Source organism: Saccopteryx leptura, chromosome 3, assembly GCF_036850995.1.
Source record: "Saccopteryx leptura isolate mSacLep1 chromosome 3, mSacLep1_pri_phased_curated, whole genome shotgun sequence".
In the NCBI taxonomy this organism is placed as follows: Eukaryota; Metazoa; Chordata; class Mammalia; order Chiroptera; family Emballonuridae; genus Saccopteryx; species Saccopteryx leptura.
The window spans coordinates 82,919,153-82,940,380 of record NC_089505.1 but is presented as its reverse complement, the minus strand read 5'-3'; the positions used below and the strand labels follow the sequence as shown (position 1 = coordinate 82,940,380).

General features: G+C 43.2%; 1 protein-coding gene across 4 annotated transcripts; it reads left to right on the top strand.

Moving 5' to 3' along the window:
• Window positions 1–18: 18 nt before the first annotated feature.
• Window positions 19–18,572, top strand: LOC136399441 (zinc finger protein 814-like). Of its 4 annotated transcripts, none has more exons than XM_066374588.1 (4): window positions 19–286; window positions 491–576; window positions 4,800–4,926; window positions 12,447–18,572. In XM_066374588.1, exons 3-4 carry the CDS (start codon window positions 4,893–4,895, stop codon window positions 14,753–14,755), a joined length of 2,343 nt encoding a protein of 780 aa, XP_066230685.1. In that variant the 5' UTR covers window positions 19–286; window positions 491–576; window positions 4,800–4,892; the 3' UTR covers window positions 14,756–18,572. The 4 variants fall into 4 exon arrangements, with proteins under 4 accessions (XP_066230685.1, XP_066230684.1, XP_066230686.1 ...); XM_066374590.1 differs by lacking the exon at window positions 19–286 and adding an exon at window positions 335–340; XM_066374587.1 differs by lacking the exon at window positions 491–576.
• Window positions 18,573–21,228: the final 2,656 nt, after the last annotated feature.

Genomic DNA, 21,228 nt, shown 5'->3' with positions numbered 1-21,228 from the left:
CAAGTGGGACTTCCGGTCTCTTCTAGGTGGTGGTCATTTTGCTCCTCAGTGGTCTTTTCATCTATCTGGTCGGAAGCCTGGGAGCGTTGAGTCTGGAACGAACTGCTGGAACCTAGAAGGCGGGAGAGTCTTGCTGTCCGCCGTACAGACGCGGGTCTGAGTTCTCAGCGGGGTCTCGCGCCTGTGCCAGAACCGGGACCGGGATCGCCGTGACCAGGGCAACCTCCCCGCCCGCCCCCGCCCGCAGAGTCCGATGGCGGCGGCCGCGCTGAGGCGCCCGGCTGAGGTGAGCGCGTCCCCCGGGCCCTCACCGCCTCACCCCTCCGAACCTGGAGCCCCGGTGCGGGAACCGGTCACGTCGGGCAGCCCAGGCCCCGGCGTCCCGGACCGTGAGGCGCTCGTGGGTGACACAGGGGAGGATCCAGACCCCTAGGGTCCTTCTTTATTTATCTATCTATATATCCATCTATTTTTATTTTTTTATTTTTAGAGAGGGGGGAGCAGGAAGCATCAACTCCCATATGTGCCTTGACCAGGCAAGCCCTGGGTTTCGAATCGGCGACCTCAGCGTTCCAGGTAAACGCTTTATCCACGGCGCCACCACCGGTCAGACATACCTAGCGTCCTTCTTAAGGCCCTCAGGGAACAGAGAGAGTGCGGAGCGATGGGACTTGGCCTAGCAGAGGTTATGCCTCCATGCTGAGGGTCCCTTGTAGAAAATTGGGAACCAAGAAGGATCGTCCAAGCGTTTTAAAATCTCACTGAGAGCCTGACCAGGCGGTGGCGTAGTGGATAGAGAGAGGGTCGGATTGGGACGCTGAGGACCCAGGTTCAAAACCCCGAGGTCACCAACCTGGTTTGAACAAGGCTCACCAGCTGGAGCCCAAGGTCGCTGGCTTGAGCAACGGGTCACTTGGTCTGCTGGAGCCCCCTGGGTCAAGGCACATGTGAAAAAGCAATCACTGAACAACTGAGGAGCTGCAATGAAGAACTGATGCTTCTCATCTCTCTCCCTTCCTGTCTGTTTGTCCCTATCTGTCCCTCTCTCTGTTTCTGTAACACATACACACACACACAAAAAAACAAAACTATGAGAGAATTGGCTGCCATGGGGTGATGAGAACAGGGAGGCCCAGAGAAGTTCCGTCCTTGTCCAGGTCACAAAGCTGGTCAGAGGCTGCGCTGAAGCCTTGAGTCCCAAAGAACAGACCATTTTGGCCTGAGGTCCCTGGATTCCAGGGCTGGGCAGGACTTACAGAGGAGACCTGCTTACCTGGAGATAATTGTTGTTTTTCTGCATCTTCCCACAGGTTCTGAAGGTTGAAAAACCACTTATGGAACCTGCACAAGGAAAGACAAGGGTGTCCCACTCTCTCTCTGGTCCTGACATTAACCTAACTATAGGGTGTTTGGGACTGTGATGCTTTGAAACTTTCACCTATTTTCACAGATACCTGAGACCTTTTAAGATACCACCACGGGATACCTGTCTGGGATTGTGGTGTCTTCAGACCCTTCCCTTGGTATTTTCCAACTGTTGGATGTGGGGGACCCTCGGATACCCCCAATTCCTATATCCTGAGTGCACGGTACAGGTGAAATGAAAGTCCTCCCATTTCTGGCAGGGTTAACCCAGGGCCAGACCCCAACATGCACATGCTTGGAGTTGTACTGAGCTGGGATTAGGTTCCACAGGTTTCCATTCTTTGTGTTCAGAACAAAGAGCAGGGTGGTTGGTAATCATACCTGCAATATGGCTGCCGAAAAAATTGGGCATCTATTATGGAGGTAAAAGGAATGTTTGGACAAGAGGAAGGAGTTGGTTTCTTCCTGATGTAATAGGCTCCTGTCTGGCTGCACTTGAAGAACAGATGATAGGGTTAAAGGGAGGAAGCAGGGAGCTCAAGGGAAGGCACCTGCTCTAATCCAGGCAAAAGTGGAGGGACAGGGATGGAGACGCCAGAGGTTGGATTCTGGGTCCATTTTTAAATGAAGGCCACGTAGATTTCTGGATATTGTAGATTTCTGGTGCAAATGTGGTCATTTTGAAGGAAGAAAAGGAGGAGTTGTGAACAACCCTAGGATTTTTGTTCTTAGCTGTTGTAGTGATGGATGCTCCATCAATTGGCCTGGGGAAGATGGTGATATGTTCATTTTACTTTGGGAAGTATCTTTAGATCCTGTGAAGACCCTGAGAACTTTCTTTTATTTTTGATAGAGACTGAGAGAGAGTCAAAGAGAGGGGTAGATAGGGACAGACAGGAAGGGAGAGAGATGAGAAGCATCCATTTTTCGTTGCAACACTTTAGTTCATTGATTGCTTTCTCATATATGCCTTGATGGGTGTGTGTGGGGGGTTACAGCAGAGCGAGTACACCTTGCTCAAGCCAGTGACCTTGGGCTCAAGCTGGTGAACTTCGCTCAAACCAGATGAACCCGTGCTCAAACTGGTGACCTTGGGGTTTTGAACCTGGGTCCTCCACGTCCCAGTCTGACACTCTATCCACTTCGCCACCGCCTGGTCAGGTGACCTCGAGACCTTTCAGAGATCATTGAGTGGAGGCATCCAGTAGGCAGGTGGACACACAGATCTGGACATCTGAGGAGGTTGTCAGTAAGAAGACTTGCAAAAACTGGCGGCTCTTGTATAGACCGGTACAGAGCTGTGAATTGGGAGATGAGGATCACACGTCAGAGGGGAATGCAATAGATGGTGGTAATGCTAATTAGCGGGTCTGATAGAACCCTTCACGATGATTATGGGAATGGTGTGGGAGGGAAGTTGATTTGGCAGGCGCCTGAGGCTTCTGTGGGAAGAGTGGACTGAGATGTGGAGGCAGAGGAGTAATTGTGAGATGACACGAGTGGACAGGGCTCCTGGTTATCCACTACTGTCTGGATTCACCAGAATGTCATGGTGAGTTTTGATGGGATCTGGGGAGTTTGAGTCTTAGCGGTGGTAAGGTCTGGTGCAGATGTGGTCATTTTGTGAATATACTTATTTTATAGATCAATAGGATTAGGCCAGTGGTCGGCAAACTCATTAGTCAACAGAACCAAATATCAACAGTACAACGATTGAAATTTCTTTTGAGAGCCAATTTTTTATTTTTATTTTTATTTTTTGTATTTTTCTGAAGCTGGAAATGGGGAGGCAGTCAGACAGACTCCCGCATGCTCCTGACCGGGATCCACCCGGCATGCCTACCAGGGGGCGATGCTCTGCCCCTCTGGGGCGTCACTCTGTTGCGACCAGAGCCACTCTAGTGCCTGAGGCAGAGGCCATGGAGCCATCCCCAGCGCCCGGGCCACCCCTGCTCCAATGGAGCCTTGGCTACGGGAGGGGAAGAGAGAGACAGAGAGGAAGGAGAGGGGGAGGGGTGGAGAAGCAGATGGGTGCTTCTCCTGTGTGCCCTGGCCGGGAATCAAACCTGGGACTTCCGCACGTCAGGCCGACACTCTACCACTGAGCCAACCGGCCAGGGAGAGAGCCAAATTTTTTAGACTTAAACTATATAGGTAGGTACATTTTTTTTTTTATCTAGATAGCGCCTGCATGTGGTATTTTGTGGAAGAGCCACACTCAAGGGGCTAAAGAACCGCGCAGGTGGCTCGTGAGCTGCAGTTTGCCGACCTAGGCTTTTAAGGAAGATTGGGTGGAAAGAAAAGGGTTGTGGCTTCTGTGATAACAGCAAATGCAGTGCAAAACTGGTCGAGGGGTTATTTGCATCTGAAAAATTACATGTGTTTCTGGATAGCTAATCTATCTATCTATCTATCTATCTATTTAATTTTAATTTAATTTTATTTTACTTTATTTTATTTTATTTGTTAGTGAGAGGAGGGGAGACAGAGACAGACTCCTGCATGCCGCCTACTGGGATCCACCCAGCATGCCCACCAGGGGGCGATGCTCTGCCCATCTGGGGCCTGTTCTCAGTTGCAACCAGAGCCATTTTTTTAACTGCCTGAGGCAGAGGCATTAGAGCCATCCTCAGCTCCCAGGGCCACTCGCTCTAATTGAGTCATGGAGGAGGAGAGGGGAGAGAGAGAGAGAGAGAGAGAGAGAGGGAGAGAGAGAAGCGAGAGGGGGAGGGGTGGAAAAGCAGATGGGCGCTTCTCCTGTGTGCCCTGATGGGGAATCGAACCTGGGACATCCACATGCTGAGCTGATGCTCTACCACTGAGCCAACGGGCCAGGGCCTCTGGATGGCTAATATTGAAGTAAAGATCAGAGGTAGGCAGGGAAGTCTTCAGAGCCTAAATTGGGATGTGTTCCTGCTGTGGGATCCATCAGAGGACTGAGGTTGTGCTGAATCCTGCTCGAATATGTTATACACTCTGGATGCCCTGTGCCAAGTATAAGGGTGAGTCAAGAGAGAGATGCTTGTGGTATGAAACAGGAAAGGGGCAGAGCTTTTGGAATGAACCTGCAGTCTAAAGTGAGAGAGTTTCAACTGACTAAATGATGTATATGTACATCAAGAGGAAGGTGAGCTGCGTGTGCTGTGTTTGGCTGCGTCTTGGAGGCACAGTGTGGGAAACCCAAGGTAAATAGTTTGTATGGAGGGATGCAGGCCAGGTTCAGAGCTTAGATGAGATTTACCTGCCCCCCCCCCCTCACTCTTCCTGTTTTTGCTGAGGGCTGTTACAGTGATTAATGGGCCTGTGAGCAGATACCATCACTGGCACCAGGGTATCTCTGTAGAAGGATGAGCAACGGGAAGATATTTCAGGACTTAGGAAGTAGATTCTCAGAGAGATGATGTTCATGGGTTCCTTTGTATTCATCCTGACAGGCTGGTGTGACCTTGGAGGATGTTGCCGTGTACTTCTCCCAGGAGGAATGGCGCCTCCTTGATGAGGCTCAGAGATGCCTATATCTTGATGTGATGCTGGAGAATTTTGCTGTTATATCCTCACTGGGTAAGACCCAACAGCCTCACCAGTGACCTGAACAAGTCTTTGCATTATTCATGCCTTTCTTTCCCAAGGTGGTGCTCTGTCCTCACATGTAGACTGTGGGCACTGCTTGCATCCCCGGGTTTCTGGGTGATTGCTTTTCTTGGTCGGGCTGGTATGTTTACACACCCTCTGTAATTTCTGCAGCCCCAATATCTGCTGTACTGAATGAATGCTCATAGGGAAGGATTTGAGGTCAGTAGTCTTGCAGGGAGCCTAATGAATCTATCTTGTTTGCCCTCTTTCTGGTTGGGTCATATGTCCACACAGATGTTACTTCTGTGTCCCAGTTTTATTTTTCCTCTTTTAAAAAAAAAAAAAAGATTTTATTTATTCATTTTAGAGAGGGGAGAGAGAGAGAGAGTGAGTGTAGGGGCAGGAGCAGGAAGCATCAACTCCCATATGTGCCTTGACCAGATAAGCCCAGGGTTTCGAACCAGTGACCTCAACATTCCAGGTCGACACTTTATCCACTGCGCCACCACAGTCAGGCATATTTTTCCTCTTTTTTATTTGACATTTCCTTGTGCCAGTCTGTGCTAGCAGTTACAGGTTTTGTCATGGTCATTACTGAACGGTACTGTGGACTCTAACAAGACTGTCCGGTGCAGTTCTGTTTGTAGTATTTAGGTCTTTCTTCTTTTTTCTAGCTTGATTGAGGTATAATTGACAAATAATATTGTATATATTTAAAATGTATAATGTCGTGGTTTACTGTGCACATATATTGTAAAATGAGTACAGTCAAATTAATTAACATATCTATGATCTCGTATACAGGGCTGGGTACTATTCATGGTTTTGGGCATTATACTGGGGGTCTTGGAACATGTCTCCAGTGGAAAGGAGGGGACTGTTGTTTGTTGTTGTTGTTGTTGTTACTGTTTTAGTGAGAGAGACAGACAGGAAGGGACAGAGATGAGAAGCATCAACTCATAGTTGAGGCACCTTAGTTCATTGTTTCCTTTTTTATATATGCCTGACGGGGCAGGGATAGCTCCAGCTGACCAGTGACCTTGGACTTCAAGCCAGCGACCATGGGGTCATGCCTATGGTCCTATGCTCAAGCTGGCAACCCTGTGCTCTAGCCAGATGAGCCTGCGCTCAAACCGGTGACCTTGGGGTTTTGAACCTGGGTCTTCAGGGTCCCAGATCAACAGCTTTATCCACTGTGTCACCACCTGGTCTGGCAGGAAAGAATCATGGTATTTATTTTTTTCATGGGTGAGATAACACTTAATATTGGATCTCTTAGCAGATTTTCAGTATATAATACAGTGTTATTAAATATGGTCTCCATGCTTTACATTAGATCCTCAGAACTTAATCTTAAAACTCTCCAACATCTTTCCATTTCATCCCTTACCCCAAGCCCCTGGCATTCTACTTTTTGTTTCTATGGTTCAACTCTTCTTTTTTTTTCTTTTTTCCTCTTTATTTTTAAGATTTTACATATAAGACATACCGAACAGTATTTCTTTCTCAGTCTGTCTAATTTCACTTTGAATTATGCCCTTTCGTTTTCTCAATTTTGTGACAAATGCACGATTTCCTTTTTTATGGGTGAATTAATTCTGTGTGTGTGTGTGTGTGTGTTTGTGTGTTTGTGTGCGTGCATGCATAAGGCTTAAAATTTTAATTTATTCTGGAGCGAAACACCAATTTGTTGTCTTATGTATGCATTCATTGGTTGATTCTTGTATGAGTTCTGATCAGGGAGAACCTTGATATGTTGGGATATCCCTCTAACCAACTGAGCGTCCCAGCCAGGGCTATACCAGACTTACTTTATTCGTTAATTTTAGACAGATATGTACGTTGTTTCTGTACCACAGCTGCTGTGAATAATTCTGCAATAAACCTGGGAGTGCAGATTTCTTTCAGATATAGTATACACAGAAAGGATTGTTGGACCATATGGTAGTTCTATTTTTAATGTTTTGAGGAACTTCCATACTGTTTTTAGTGGCTGTATCAAGTTACTTTCCTACAAACAGTGTGTAGACATTTTCTTTTCTTTACATCTTGGTCAATACTTATCATCTCTTGTCTTTTTGATAGGATTCATCCTAAAAGTTGTGTACATCATTGTGGTTTGAATTTCCATTTCCTTGATATTAATGATGTTGAGTACTTTTTCATATATTTTCTGTCCTTTTGTCTGTCTTTGGAATAATATATATACATCCTTTACTTATTTTTTTAAATAATTGTGTTTGTTTCTTTGTTTTTGTTAGAGCGAGAGAGAGGGAGACTGGCAGAGAAAGGGAGGGTTAGAAGCACCAACTTGTAGTTACTTTTTACTGTAGTTGTGCGTTGATTGCTTCCAAGGGAGGAGAGACAGCAAGAAGCACCAAATCGTAGTTGCTTTTGCTTTAGTTGTATGTTGGTTACTTCTAGTAAGTGCCTTGATCTGGGCCAAGCCAGTGTTCCCTTGCTCAAGCCCGTTACCTTGGGCTTTTCACGCCAGAGGCCTTTGGGCTCAAGCTGGTGAGCTTTGGGATCCTGTGGATGATTTCCCTGCTCAAGCCACTGACCCTGTGCTGATGAGCCTGTGCTCAGAGCCAGTGACCTTGGGGCTTCAAACCGGCGACCTCAGTGTTTCAGGTTGAGGCTTTATCCACTCTGCCACCACCTGTCAAGCTCCTTTGCCCATTTTTAATTGAATTTTGTTGTTGTTTTCAAGGTGTCTGAGTTCTTTATATATCTGGATATTAACCCCTTAACAGGAACATCTTTTCTAAATATTTTCTCTTCTTTTTATTTTTTTGTATTTTTCCTGAAGTGAGAGGTGGGGAGGCAGACAGACAGACTCCCACATATGCCCGACTGGGATCCACCCAGCATGCCCACCAGTGGGCAATGCTCTGCCCATCTGAGGCGCTGCCCCGTTGCAACCGGAACCATTCTAGCGCCTGAGGTGGAGGCCGTGGAGTCATCCTCAGCACCTGGGCCAATTTGCTCCAATCTGAGCCTTGGCTGCGGGAGGGGAAGAGAGAGACAGAGAGGAAGGAGAGGGGGGAGGGGGGAGAAACAGATGGGCACTTCTCCTGTGTGCCCTGGCCAGGAATCGAACCCAGGACTTCCACACACTGGGCCGATGCTCTCCTCTTAGGTTGCCTTTTTTGTTGATTGTGCCTCTGCCTGTGCAGAAGCTTTTGGTTTCATATAGTTCCACTTGTTTATTTTTGCTTCGGTTGTCTATGTGTTGGTTTCATATCTAAAAATTCATTGCCAACACCACTGTCAAGGAGCTTTTTCTCTACCTTTTCTTCTAAACGTTTAACAATTTCAGGTCTTTTTTTTTGTTTTTAATCGATTTTTAGGGAGACAGGTGGGGGGAGAGACAGGAAAAGGAAGAGATTAAGAAACATTGATTTTTGTTTGTTTAGTTCACTTATTTATTAATTGTGTCCCTTTTGGGGTTTTTTTTGTGACAGAGAAAGGCAGAGAGAGGGACAGATAGGGACAGACATACAGGAAGGGAGAGAGATGAGAAGCATCAGTTCTCTTCATTGCAGCACTTTAGTTGTTCATTGATTGCTTTCTCATGTGTTCCTTGATGGGGGGCTACAGTAGAGCCAGTGACCCCTTGCTCAAGCCAGCAGCCTTGGGCTCAAGCTGGTGAGCCTTGCTCAAACTAGATGAACCTGCTCTCAATCTGGTGACCTTGGGGTTTTGAACCTGGGTCCTCCACATCCCAGTCTGACATTCTATCCACTGTGCCATCGCCTGGTCAGGCATTTATTTGTTAATCGGCTGATTCTTGTATATGCTTTATCTGGGGAAACAAAGTGCAAGCTTGGCATAATGGGATGACACTATTCAACTGAGCTGCCTGGCCAGGGCATTTCAGAAAAATAAACTTTCATTACATTCAAGTTACTTTTAAATTTTGTAAATTATGTAAGATAGGGGGTCAGTTTCTCTTTTTTTTGCATTTGAATATCCATTTTTTTCATCATTTATTAAGTAGACCAGCTTTTCCCCACTGTGTGTTCTTGGGTTCCTAATCAAAGGTTATTTGACTTTGTACACGTGAATTGATATTTGAGCTGTTTATTCTCTTCCTTTGGTCTGTTTTTATGCCTGCAGTATAGTATTTTGATTACTTATATCTTTGTAATATTTTGAAATAAGTGTGTTACCTGCAGCTTTGTGTTTTTTGTTTGTTTATTTCAAGATTGCTTTGGCTGTTTGGGTCTTTTTGGTGCTTGCATATGGATTTTAAGATTTTTTTCCTATATCTGTGAAAACGGTCTGCAAGTTTGACATGAATTACATAGAATCTAAATCATACTGGGTTGATTACTTTGGGTAAAATGGACATTATAACAATACTTTTCTATCCAAGAACACTGGATATTTTTCTTTTTACTTGTGTCTTTAGTTTTTTTCATCATTGTCCTATAATTTTCAGAGTACAGATTTTTGTCTCTAGGTTAAATTTATTTCTCAGTATTTTATTCTTTTCATGCTATTTTGAATTTTCACATTGTTTTTTGTATATTTTTTATCTTTTTAAAAAAATATTTATTAATTTTAGAGAGGGGTGTGGAGAGAGCAGGAAAGAGACAGAAACATCCCTTCCTGTATGTGCCCTGACCAGGGATCGAACCAGCAACCTCGTTTTTTGGGATGATGCTCCCACCAACTGAGCTTTCTGGCCAGGGCTGTTTTTTATCTTTTATATTGAATATATGTTATTTTTCTAATTATGTTCATGTTTATAAACACAACTGAGTATTGTATATTGACCTTTTTATCCTGCAACTTTACTGAATTCATTGATTAGTTCTGATAGTATATTGGTGGAGTTTTTCGGGTATTCTATATTTAAGATGATGTCATCTGCAAACAGGTAGTTTAGCTTTTTTTGTTATAATTTGGGAACTCCTTATTTCTTGTGTTCCATGTTTACTCTGGCTAGGACTTCCTGTACTATGTTAAATGAAAGTGGAGAGAATAGGCATTCTTGTCTTGTTCTTGATGTTAGAGACAAAACATTTAGATTTTGATCATTCGATATGATGTTCGTTTTGTGGTAGCTTCTATACCTAATTTCTTGAAGGGTTTTTTTTTTCATGAAAGGATATTGAATTTTTTGAACTGCTTTTTCTGCATCTATTGATATGATTATATGATTTTTTGATCCTTTATTCTGTTACTCTGGTGTACCACATTTATTGATTGGTACATTTCAACCATTCTTACATCCTGGGGATAAATGCTACTTGATTGTGGTGTATGATTCTTTTAATGTTTTGTTGGATGTGGTTTATAGCTATTTTATTGAGGGATTTTGCATTTGTGTTTATCAGGGCTATTGGCTTGTAGATTTCTTCTCTTGTATTTTCCTTAAATAGCTTTGATATCAGGGTAATGCACCTTATAAAATGAGTTTGGATGTGTCCCCTGTTCAACTTTTTCAAAGATTTTCAGGATTCATAAGTACCGTATTTCCCCATGTATAAGATACTCCCATGTATAAGATGCACCTTAATTTTGGGGTCCAAAATTTCAAAACAAAGGTATTACATAAAGTTAGTGAACTCAAATTGAATTCATCATAAAATTCATACAACTCCTCATCACTGTCAAAACTCCCATCCATTAGCTTGTCCTCATCTGTGTCTGATGAAGAATCACTGTCTTCAACAATGAGCACAAAAACAAGCATGAAAACGTGGGAAATGCAAGTTAAAAAAATCTACAACCACTGTATAAGACACACCCAGTTTTTAGACCCCAAATTTTTTGGAAAAAGGTGCATCTTATACATGGAGAAATACAGTAACTCTTTATTTAGTAACATCACCAGTGTTTCTACATGGTACTGGGTTTTTCTTTCTTAGGAGATTTTTGTTGCTGATTCAATTTTCTTACCTACTATAGATCTATTTAGATTTTCTCTTTATGCATGACACAGGTTTTTGTTTGTTTTTTGTGACAGAGACAGAGAGAGGGACAGATAGGGACACACAGACAGGAAGGGAGAGAGATGAGAAGCATCAATTCTTTGTTGCGGCACCTTAGTTGTTCACTGATTGCTTTCTCATATGTACCTTGACTGCAGGGCTACTGCAGAGTGAGTGACCCCTTGCTCAAGCCAACGACCTTGGGCTCTAGCCAGCAACCTCTGGACTCAAGCCAGTGACCCTGGGGTCATGTCTATGATCACATGCTCAAGCCAGCGACCCTGCGCTCGAGCTGGTGAGCTTGTATTCAAGTTGGATGAGCCAGCGCTAGAGCTGTCAATCTTGAGGTTTCGAACTTGTATCCTCTGTGTCCCAGTCCAACACTATTTACTGTGCTACTGCCTGGTCAGGCTGCATGATACAGTTTTGATGGTTTATATGTTTCTGGGAAATTTTTCATTTCTTCTAGGTTATCCAGTTTGCTGGCATATAATTGTATCAAGTAATCTTTTCTGATTGATTATATTCCTGTACTAGCAGTTGTGGTGTCTTCTTTTATTTTTGATTTTGAGTCTTTTCTTAGTTTATTTAAAGGTCTGTCAATTTGTGTTTTTTTTTTAATGTGAGCTCTTACTTTCATTGATCTTTTCTGTCCGTTTTACTGTCTCTCTTTCACTGATTTCTCTCTGATCTTTGTTATTTGCTTTCTTCTGCTAACTTTGACCTTAGTTTGTTTTTTCTTATACCTTAGGGTATGAAAGTAGGTGTTTGTTGTTGATTGTTTTTATCTGCAGGAATTTATCACTAGAAACTTCTTTCTTACTCTTCCTTTTGCAGCATTTTGCATGGTGTATTGTGTTTCCATTTTCATTTGTATGAATATATATTTTTGTTGTCTTTTACCCATTGATTGTTCATAAATATGTTGTATAAATTTTACATATATGTGATTTTTCAGATTTCTTCCTCTTACAATTTCCAGTTACATGCCATTTTGGTTGGAAAATATACTTGATGTGATTTTAGTGTGTTTAAATTTTTAAAGACTTGTTTTGTGGCCCTGGCCAGTAGCTCAGTTGATTTGAGTGTAGATCTGATATACCAAGGTTGAGGGTTCATTTCGGGTCTGGACACATACAGGAGTTAACCAGGGAATGCCTAAATAAGTGGAATAACAAAATGATGTCTCTTTTTTTTTTCTTTCTCTAAAATAAAAAATAAAATAAAAGGACTTATTTTCTGACCTGTGGTGGCGCAGTGGATAAAACGTCGACCTGGGACGCTGAGGTTGCCAGTTCAAAACCCAGGGCTTGCCTGGTCAAGGCACATATGGGAATTGATGCTTCTTGCTCCTCCCCCCTTCTCTCTCTCTGTCTCTCTCTGTCTCTCTCTCACCTCTCTAAAATGAATAAATAAATAAAAATATTTGTTTTGCAACCTAACATGATTTGTTCTCTGACATAAGTTAACCCTGCTATGTTTTGGTTTTCATCTGCATGTTTGTGGTTGGGTTTCCCATTTCCAATAAAGTCAACATGTACTTTACCAGTATTTCTTTGCACTTAGGGTGCTGTTGTGGAGCAAAGGATGTGGAGGCACCATTTGAACAGAGCTTTTCTGTGGGCGTGTCACAGGCTAGGACTCCCAAGGAACCTCCATCTTCCCAGAAGTCTCACTCCTGCAAGATGTGTGGTCCGGTCTTGAGAGTTATCTTCCACTTGGCTGACCAACAGGAAACACAACACAGAGTGAAACGGTTAAGGTGTGGGGCATGTGCGAAACAGTTTTATTTCAGTGCCAGCTGTCAACAGAACCAGGAGCAGCAGCTGGGAGAAAATGTGGACAGAGCTTCAATTCCAAAGAACTGTAATTTGCACATGTCAGGGAAGCCCTTAACCTGTGAGGATGTTGAGAAAGACTTGCTGACCACCTCAGGACGTCGCCAGCAACAGGCCCCTCACACCAGAGAGAAGCCAAACAAAGTCTCCAAATGTGGGGTAATCTCTCAAAACATAAACACCCATCCTACTTCGGAAGAATGCAAAAAAGCGTTCAGCCCAAAACACACATTTGTTCAGGACCGGGGTGTGCACACTAAAAGACAGTGTTTTGTGTGCAATGAGTGTGGGAAAACATTCAGGTACAAATCCTCATTTGTTATTCACCAGGAAGTCCACACTGATGATAGAATTCATGTATGCGATGACTGCGGAAAGTCCTTTAAGGGTCGCTCAGCCTTCAATCAACACCGAAGAATTCATTCCGGGGCAAGGCAGTACAGGTGTGGCAAATGTGGGAAATCCTTTAACCAAAAATTTGTCCTCATTTATCCTCAGAGAAGTCACACTGGCGAAAGTTGTTACGTGTGTTGTGAATGTGCCCCATCTTTCAGTCACAGCTCCGTTCTTATTCAGCAACAGCCAGTTTATACTGGAGAAATGAGTTTTGAGTGTACAGAGTGTGGGAAATCCTTTAGAAGAAATTCTGACCTCATTGAGCATGGGAGAGTTCACACAGGAGAAAGGCCTTACGAATGTAACGAGTGTGGGAAATCTTTTACCTCTTGCTCTGCGCTTCGTTACCATCAGAGAGTTCACAGCGGAGAAAAGCCTTATAAATGTAGTCAGTGTGGGAAATCTTTTACATCCAGCTCTGGGCTCCGTTATCATCAGAGAGTTCACACAGGAGAAAGGCCTTATGAATGTAGTGATTGTGGGAAATCTTTTACTCAAATAAATCACCTCATTATACACCGAAGAGTTCACACCGGAGAAAGGCCTTATGAGTGCAGTGAATGTGGGAAATCCTTTAGCCACAAATCTTACCTGTCGCAACACCAGAGAGTTCATACTGGAGAAAGGCCTTTTGAATGTAGTGAATGTGGGAAATCTTTTACCTCTGGCTCTGCCCTCTGTTACCATCAGCGAGTTCACTCAGGAGAAAAACCTTATGAGTGTAATGAATGTGGGAAATCTTTTACCAATGGACCAATACTTATTCGACACCGTAGAGTTCACACAGGAGAAAGGCCTTATGAGTGCAGTGAATGTGGGAAATCCTTTACCCAAAGAAATCACCTCAATATACACCAGAGAGTTCACACAGGAGAGAGGCCTTATGAATGTAGAGAATGCGGAAAATCTTTTACCTCTGGCTCTGCCCTTCGTTACCATCAAAAAGTTCATGTTGGAGAAAGGCCTTATGAGTGCAGTGAATGTGAAAAATCTTTTACCTCTAGTTCTGCCCTCCGTTGCCATCAGAGAGTTCATACAGGAGAAAGGCCTTTTGACTGTAATGAATGTGGGAAATCTTTTAGGGATAGTTCCCAATTGAATCAACATCAGAGAGTTCACACTGGAGAAAAACCTTATGAATGTAGTGATTGTGGGAGATCATTTAGCCAGAATTCATACCTCTCTAAACACAGGAGAGTTCACACTGGAGAAAGGCCTTATGAGTGTAGTGAATGTGGGAAATCTTTTACTTCTGTCTCTGCCCTTGGTTACCATCAGAGAGTTCACACTGGAGAAAGACCTTACAAGTGCAGTGAATGTGACAAATCTTTTACCAATAGCTCGATACTTATTAGACACCGGAGAGTTCACACAGGGGAAAGGCCTCATGAATGCAGTGAATGTGGGAAATCCTTTACCCAGAGAATTCACCTCATTATTCACCGGAGGGTTCACACAGGAGAAAGGCCTTATGAGTGCAGTGAATGTGGAAAGTCTTTTACCTCTCGCTCCACTCTCCATTACCATCAGAGGGTTCACACAGGAGAAAGGCCTTATGAGTGCCGAGAATGTGGAAAATCTTTTAGCCGAAAATCAAACCTCTCTCAGCACATGAGAGTTCATACTGGTGGAAGGCGGTAGATGTAGAGGAAATTTACAGTTTCCTTGTTCAGTGTTAATAACACTGGAGGAAACTGAGATCTCGTTTGTCTGAACTTAATCTCATACATTCAAGTGTCCATGGTAGGGAGATTTTCCATAAATTTTATGTGGGAAGCATGTGTGTCTTTCACTTTTTTTATGTGTGTGTGTTTTTCTGAAGCTAGAAACGGGGAGAGACAGTCAGACTCCCACATGCGCCCGACCGAGATCCACCCGGCACGCCCACCAGGGGGCGACACTGCCCACCAGGGGGCGATGCTCTGCCCCTCCGGGGCGTCGCTCTGTTGCGACCAGAGCCACTCGAGCGCCTGGGGCAGAGGCTAAGGAGCCATCCCCAGCACCCGGGCCATCTTTGCTCCAATGGAGCCTCGCTGTGGGAGGGGAAGAGAGAGACAGAGAGGAAGGAGAGGGGGAGGGGTGGAAAAGCAGATGGGTGCTTCTCCTGTGTGCCCTGGCCGGGAATCGAACCCGGGACTTCTGCATGCCAGGCCGACGCTCTACCACTGAGCCAACCGGCCAGGGCTGTCTTTCACTTTTTAACCTGCCCAGGGCTCTTGCCTGATTTACATCACTGCCACTTTCTATGGTTGAAGCTTTTTCACTTTTACTACCTAGCAGGTTCCTACATTTGCATCCAGTCACCATCTTTATGTGCTCAGAGAAGCTGACTTTTTTCTCTGATTTGTTGGGAAAAAGCAGACAGCCCTGAGGCAATGTGCATTTTCTTCCCACTGACTGATTACAGAATGGACCTGACTCAGTGTTGACCTCAGAGAACATCATCTGAGTTCAGCTGGCAGCTTGCAGATGGACCTTCTTTTCAGGGATTTGGTTTCCCTAGAGACTTGTGAATATTTCTAGTGTTAAGTCACCAGTTCAAGAGCTGCCTGGTCCGTGTTCCTTTGGTTTGTAAAATACTGAAGGCCTTTATTATTTTGGTCCTCTTTAATCTTGGATGTTTTATTTACTCTGTGGGGTTTTTTTTATAAGCAGATTTGGGCTCTACAGAATGAAGAGGTGAAGTTTTTTTTCTGGAATTTCAACCTTTCACGGAGAGATGGTATGGTGGCAGAAATGAGCTCTCCAGTTTTTGCCAAATTTGCATTGCTGTCCCCCATCCTCCTGGGAAGGACTGCAGGGCTCTCTGGTCCTCACAGGGATCCTGGATGTTTTGTTTCAGGAAACTCAGAAAACACTTTTGGGAGGAGCAGGTGACAAGCTCATGTGCTCTGAGAGCAGCATGAACTTGTTTAATGTGGTGTATCATTGTTTTGGGTAGTATCTTCCAGATTTTATAAAGAGCCATGTGACCTGATGCCTACAATTCCATGGGAGATGGTCACTGGCTGTAGAATGGTAGGAGTTAGAAGAAACCATGATTGCTTCAGAAGTAATGGCCCAGTAGGGGTTGGAAGAGACTGCAGCCTGCTACATGGAATGTGCCTTTCTACACATGCATCCAGAAATGTTCTTGTGAAAAAGATGGCAGGATCAATATGTTCACAAATCTGAAGGTCTCCAGGCATGTTTATCTTCTGTGGCCAAAGTCATTCTCATCAAAAATAATGTTAAGATTTTGTGGCTTTCTGTAGGGGCTTAGATGTTTACATGAAGACAATGGGTTCCCAGGCCGGAAATCAAAGATAAAAAGAGTATCTGGGAGTATTTTGTGACCCAGACAGCATTCCTGTTGATTTGGGTGAAAGTCCTTGTTTGATCAATTTGCTGTCACCAAGGAAAGGGTGACCTTCAGTGGGCATGAGAATGTGGATTGAATATACAGTTGCCAAACCTATTTTTGAGGAAGAGTTGGACATACGCATTATTTTAAATCTTGATTCACTTTTAATGAGCTTAAGTATGGTATCATACATGTAGTAAACGACATACTTCAAGTATTGTATCTGATGAATTTAATCATTTGTGTACAACTGAAACCATAATCATAATCTGACCACATCTGTCACTCTACTTCATGGTTTTTTCCCCCATTTTTATTTAGAAAATTAAATTTAACAGGGTGATATCGGTCAGTACAGCACATAGGTTTCAGGTAAACATTTCTATACCATTTGAACTGTTGATTATGTTGTATACCCATCACTCAAAGTCAATCATGTTCTTTTATAATCTCTACCTACCCTTCACAACTCTCCAAGTAATAATTGATTTACTTTTCATTTTAATACATAACTTTGTATTTCCTAGAACTTGTATGATGGGAAAAAAAGTATCCCCCCCCCCTTTTTCCTTTTAAGTGAGAGGAGGGGAGATAGACTGCCGCATGCACCCTGGCTGGATTCCACACAGCAGCCCTATCTGGGGCCAATTCTTGAATCAACAGAGCTATCCTCGGACCCTAATCAAGCCACTGCCTGCAACAAGGGAAGAGAGAGAGAGAAGAGAGGGGAAGAGAAGCAGATGGTTGCTTCTCATATGTGCCCTGATAGAGAAATGGACCCAGGTTGTCCTCATGCTGGGCCAAAGCTCTATGCACTAAGCCAATCAGCCAGGGTGTCAGGGCTTGCCTCTTTTTTTTAAAAAAAATTTTTCCAAAGTTAGCAGCGAGGAGGCAGGCAGACAGACTCCTGCATGAGCCCAACCAGGATCCACCCGGCATGCCCACCAGGGGGCGATGCTTTGCCCATCTGGGGCATTGCTTCATTGCAACCGGAGCCATTCTAGCACCTGAGGGGAAAGCTCTGGAGCTGTCCTGTGGGAGAGGAAGAGAGAGAGAGAAAAAGGAGACTGGAAGGGTAGAGAAGCAGATGGTTGCTACTCCTGTGTGTCCTGGCTGGGAATTGAACCTGGGACTTCCACACACCAGGCTGACAGTCTACCTCTGAGCCAGGCGGCCAGGGCACTTGCCTCTTTTTAAAAAAAAAAAAATTTTTTTTTTTTTTTCATTTTATTAGAGAGAAAGGAAGGGAGATGGGGACATCAATCTGTTTCTGTATGTGCCCTATCCAGGGATTGAATTCTCAGCCTCTGGGTATCTAAATGATGCTCAAACCAACTGAGCTATCCAGCCCAGGCCAGCAGTATTTTTTTTTTTTGCTTTCATTTATGTTGCTTAAATACTTGATTTATTTAATGGTATATTAATAGCTCATCTTTTGTTACTGAGAAGTATTGTTTTGAATGCTTCATTATCCATTTATTGACATTAGGTTATTTCTAATTTTTGACTATTGAAAATAAAGCTGGTACAAACATTTGTGTGTAATTCTTTACATAGATACAGTGGTATCTTGAGATACGAGTTTAATTCGTTCTGTAACCGAGCTCGTAAGTTGGCCAACTTGTATATCAAACAAATTTCTCCCATTTAAAATAACTGAAATAGATTTAATCTGTTCCAGCCCTGTGAAACATCCCCAAACTATCCTAAATTATGAAAAAAAGACATTTTAATTATGAAATGCATATGTATACTTTACCAATGCATAACAAAATATATGAAATAAAATGTTATTTAGTACTGTATTCTTACCTTGGAGACAGATGAATGCAGCTAACTGGTGAATGGCAGAGGGGGAGGGAGGAAGGGATGCAGGCACTGTAGACATGTAAACTAAAACTGCACTTTCTTAACTAAATGTAAACTAAAACTGCACTTTCTTTACTTAAAATGAAACCACAAAAACTTAATTGTAAAAGAATGCACTTTATTAGCTTTAAACTTAACCTAAGCTTAACACGTATTTTTCATTTAATCATCACCCATTTTTGCCTTGTTGGCTGCACTTTTGGCACTTTGACTTGCAGGACTTTTGAATAAAAATCTATCCAAAGAGGTTTGCTTTTGCCTGCCTTTTAAAATGTTATGGAAATGTGACAAACAAGTGTCATTAAAAGTGCTGAAGCACAACCAGTTGAAACTTTTTCTGGGTGTTTCTTTTCAATGAAACTTGAAAACTTCTCCCACATTGCCAGCATGTCTTTAATTTCACTTGTAGAAATCACTTTCTCTGACTCTACCTTCTCCTCACTACTAATCTCTTGCAGAAGCTCCATATGTTGTATCATCTGTAGCTCCTTCAACTCCTCAGTTGAGAGTTCCTCCTCATGCTCCTTGACGAGCTTGTTTATGTCACCCTCATCTACTTCCAGACCCATCGACTTTCCGAGGGACACAATCTACTCCAACGCTTCTACCTCAGTCTTTTTATTTATTTAATTTATTTTTACAGAGTCAGAGAGGGATAGATAGGGACAGACAGGAACGGAGAGAGGTGAGAGGCATCAATCATTAGTTTTTCGTTGTGACACCTTAGATGTTCATTGTTTTCTCATATGTGCCTTGACCATGGGCCTTTAGCAGACTGAGTAACCCCTTGCTCAAGGCAGCGACCTTAGGTCCAAGCTGGCGAGCTTTGCTCAAGCCAGATGAGCCCACATTCAAGCTGGCGACCTCAGGGTCTTGAACCTGAGTCCTCCGCATCCCATTTTGACGCCCCATCCACTGCGTTACCACCTGGTCAGGCTCTACCTTAGTCTTGGTCTCTGGTTCAAATCCTTCGAAGTCCCTGCCTGCAGCAACATCAGGCCATAACTTTTTCCATGCTGAGTTCAAGGTTCTTCTTGTAACCTCTTGCCATGCCAAGTCAATAATGCGTAAACATATCATGATGTAGTGATCTTTCCAAAACTCTCGAAGGGTTATACTTGTATTTTCAGTCACCTCAAAGCAGTGGCAGAACAAGTGCTTTGTGTAAAGCTTTTTAAAGTTGGAGATGACCTGCTGATCCATAGGTTGCAAAATTGAAGTCATGTTGGGTGGGAGGTAGAGGACTTTCACAAATTTGAACTCATTGAGAATGTCATCTTCAAGACCAGGTGTGTGGGCTGGAGCATTTTCAAGGATTAGTAATGCTTTCATCGGGGGTTTATTTTCTTGAAGATATTTCTTCACTGCAGGACCAAAGACGAGATTTACCCATTCAATAAAAAACTACCGCGTAACCCATGCCCTAGCATTGGCGCGCCACATAACCTGCAGTTTTTCTTTAAGAATCTTGTGAGTCTTAAAGGCTTGAGGATATTTGGAATGATACACTAGCAGTGGCTTTACAGTCACTGCTAGCATTTGCACACAATGCAAGGGTCAGATGGTCCTTCATGGGTTTATGGCCTGGCAGCTTCTTCTCTGCGGTGATGAAAGTCCTCCGGGGCATTTTTTCCCCCAAAATAACCTGTTTCATCACAGTTGAACACTTGTTGGGGGATGTAGCCTTCCTTTGTGATAAGCACAGCAAAACGTGCGATGTACTCCTCAGCTGCCTTAACGTCAGCACTCGCAGCTTCACCATGCCTCACCACCGAGTGGATGTCAGATCTCTTGAAATTTTCAAACCAGCCATGACTTGCCTTAAATGTATCTTCTGCTGCCTCTCTTGAGGTTGATGGTTCTTTCTTCTTCAAGTTGCCATAAATAATACGTGCCTTTTCCCATATTACAGTCTCCGTCACTGTATCTCCTGCCAGCTCTTTCTCTTTCACCCACACCAGCAGAAGCTTCTCCATTTCTTCATGGATATTTGTCCTTACTTGGGACATAATTATAGTTCCTTTTGCTGGATTTGCGCTTTTGATGGCATCCTTTTGTTTAAGGATGGTACAAATTGTAGATGTGTTGCGGTCATACAGCCTTGCCAGTTCAATCACTTGTACACCATGCTCATGTTTTTCTATTATTTCTTGCTTTACTTCTATCGACATAATTTTCTTCTCATCACTGTCCTTTACACTCACTTTCTTCGGCCCCATGATAGCACACAAAAAAAGTTAGTAAAAAATGTAAAAATGATGCAAGAATGAGCACAGCGCACGAGATTCGACTTGGTTCTGTGGGTAACACGTGAGAAAGAACGAGATGCTGGTGTTGTGCTGCCGATACTGGATTCGTGTGCCAACGCACCAACTAGCGGCAGCTTCCCGAATCATGACTCGTATCTTGGAACTTTGCTCGAATCTCAAACAAAAATACAGACCGAGTCACAGCTTGTATCCTTAAAAATTGTATGTTTTTCTGTTCATATCTCAAGGTACCACTGTATATATTTTACTTACCTTTGTCAATAATACATAATGTAACGTTAGAGTTGGAAGGTAGGTGAAGGTTTAAAGAAATGAGCAAATTCTTATCTAAACTGATAGTACCTTTTTAGATTCTTCTAGCAGTTATGCGGATCCAGTACCTCCACATTGCAGAGAATATTTGGTGTAGTCAGTTCTTTATTTCAACCATTTTTATAACCTTGTCGTTTTACCTCACTGTTTGATTGTATTTCCCTAAAGATTTATGGTGAGCTTTTTTTCAGATGTGTGTTTGATAAGTCTGTATATATGCTAAAATGTCTGATCATACGTTCTGCCTAATCTATTAGTTTTTGCAGTGTTCTTTAACAAAAGGACACTGAAACAGCAAAGATGCTTGTTAGAATTTTATT

Bases quoted from the DNA above. Each gene is read 5' to 3' on its own strand.
- LOC136399441 (XM_066374587.1), top strand. From the start codon at position 254: ATGGCGGCGGCCGCGCTGAGGCGCCCGGCTGAG. The intron at 287-4,799 runs GTGAGCGCGTCC...TCATCCTGACAG, and splicing joins CGCTGAGGCGCCCGGCTGAG to GCTGGTGTGACCTTGGAGGA. The intron at 4,927-12,446 runs GTAAGACCCAAC...CTTTGCACTTAG, and splicing joins TGCTGTTATATCCTCACTGG to GGTGCTGTTGTGGAGCAAAG.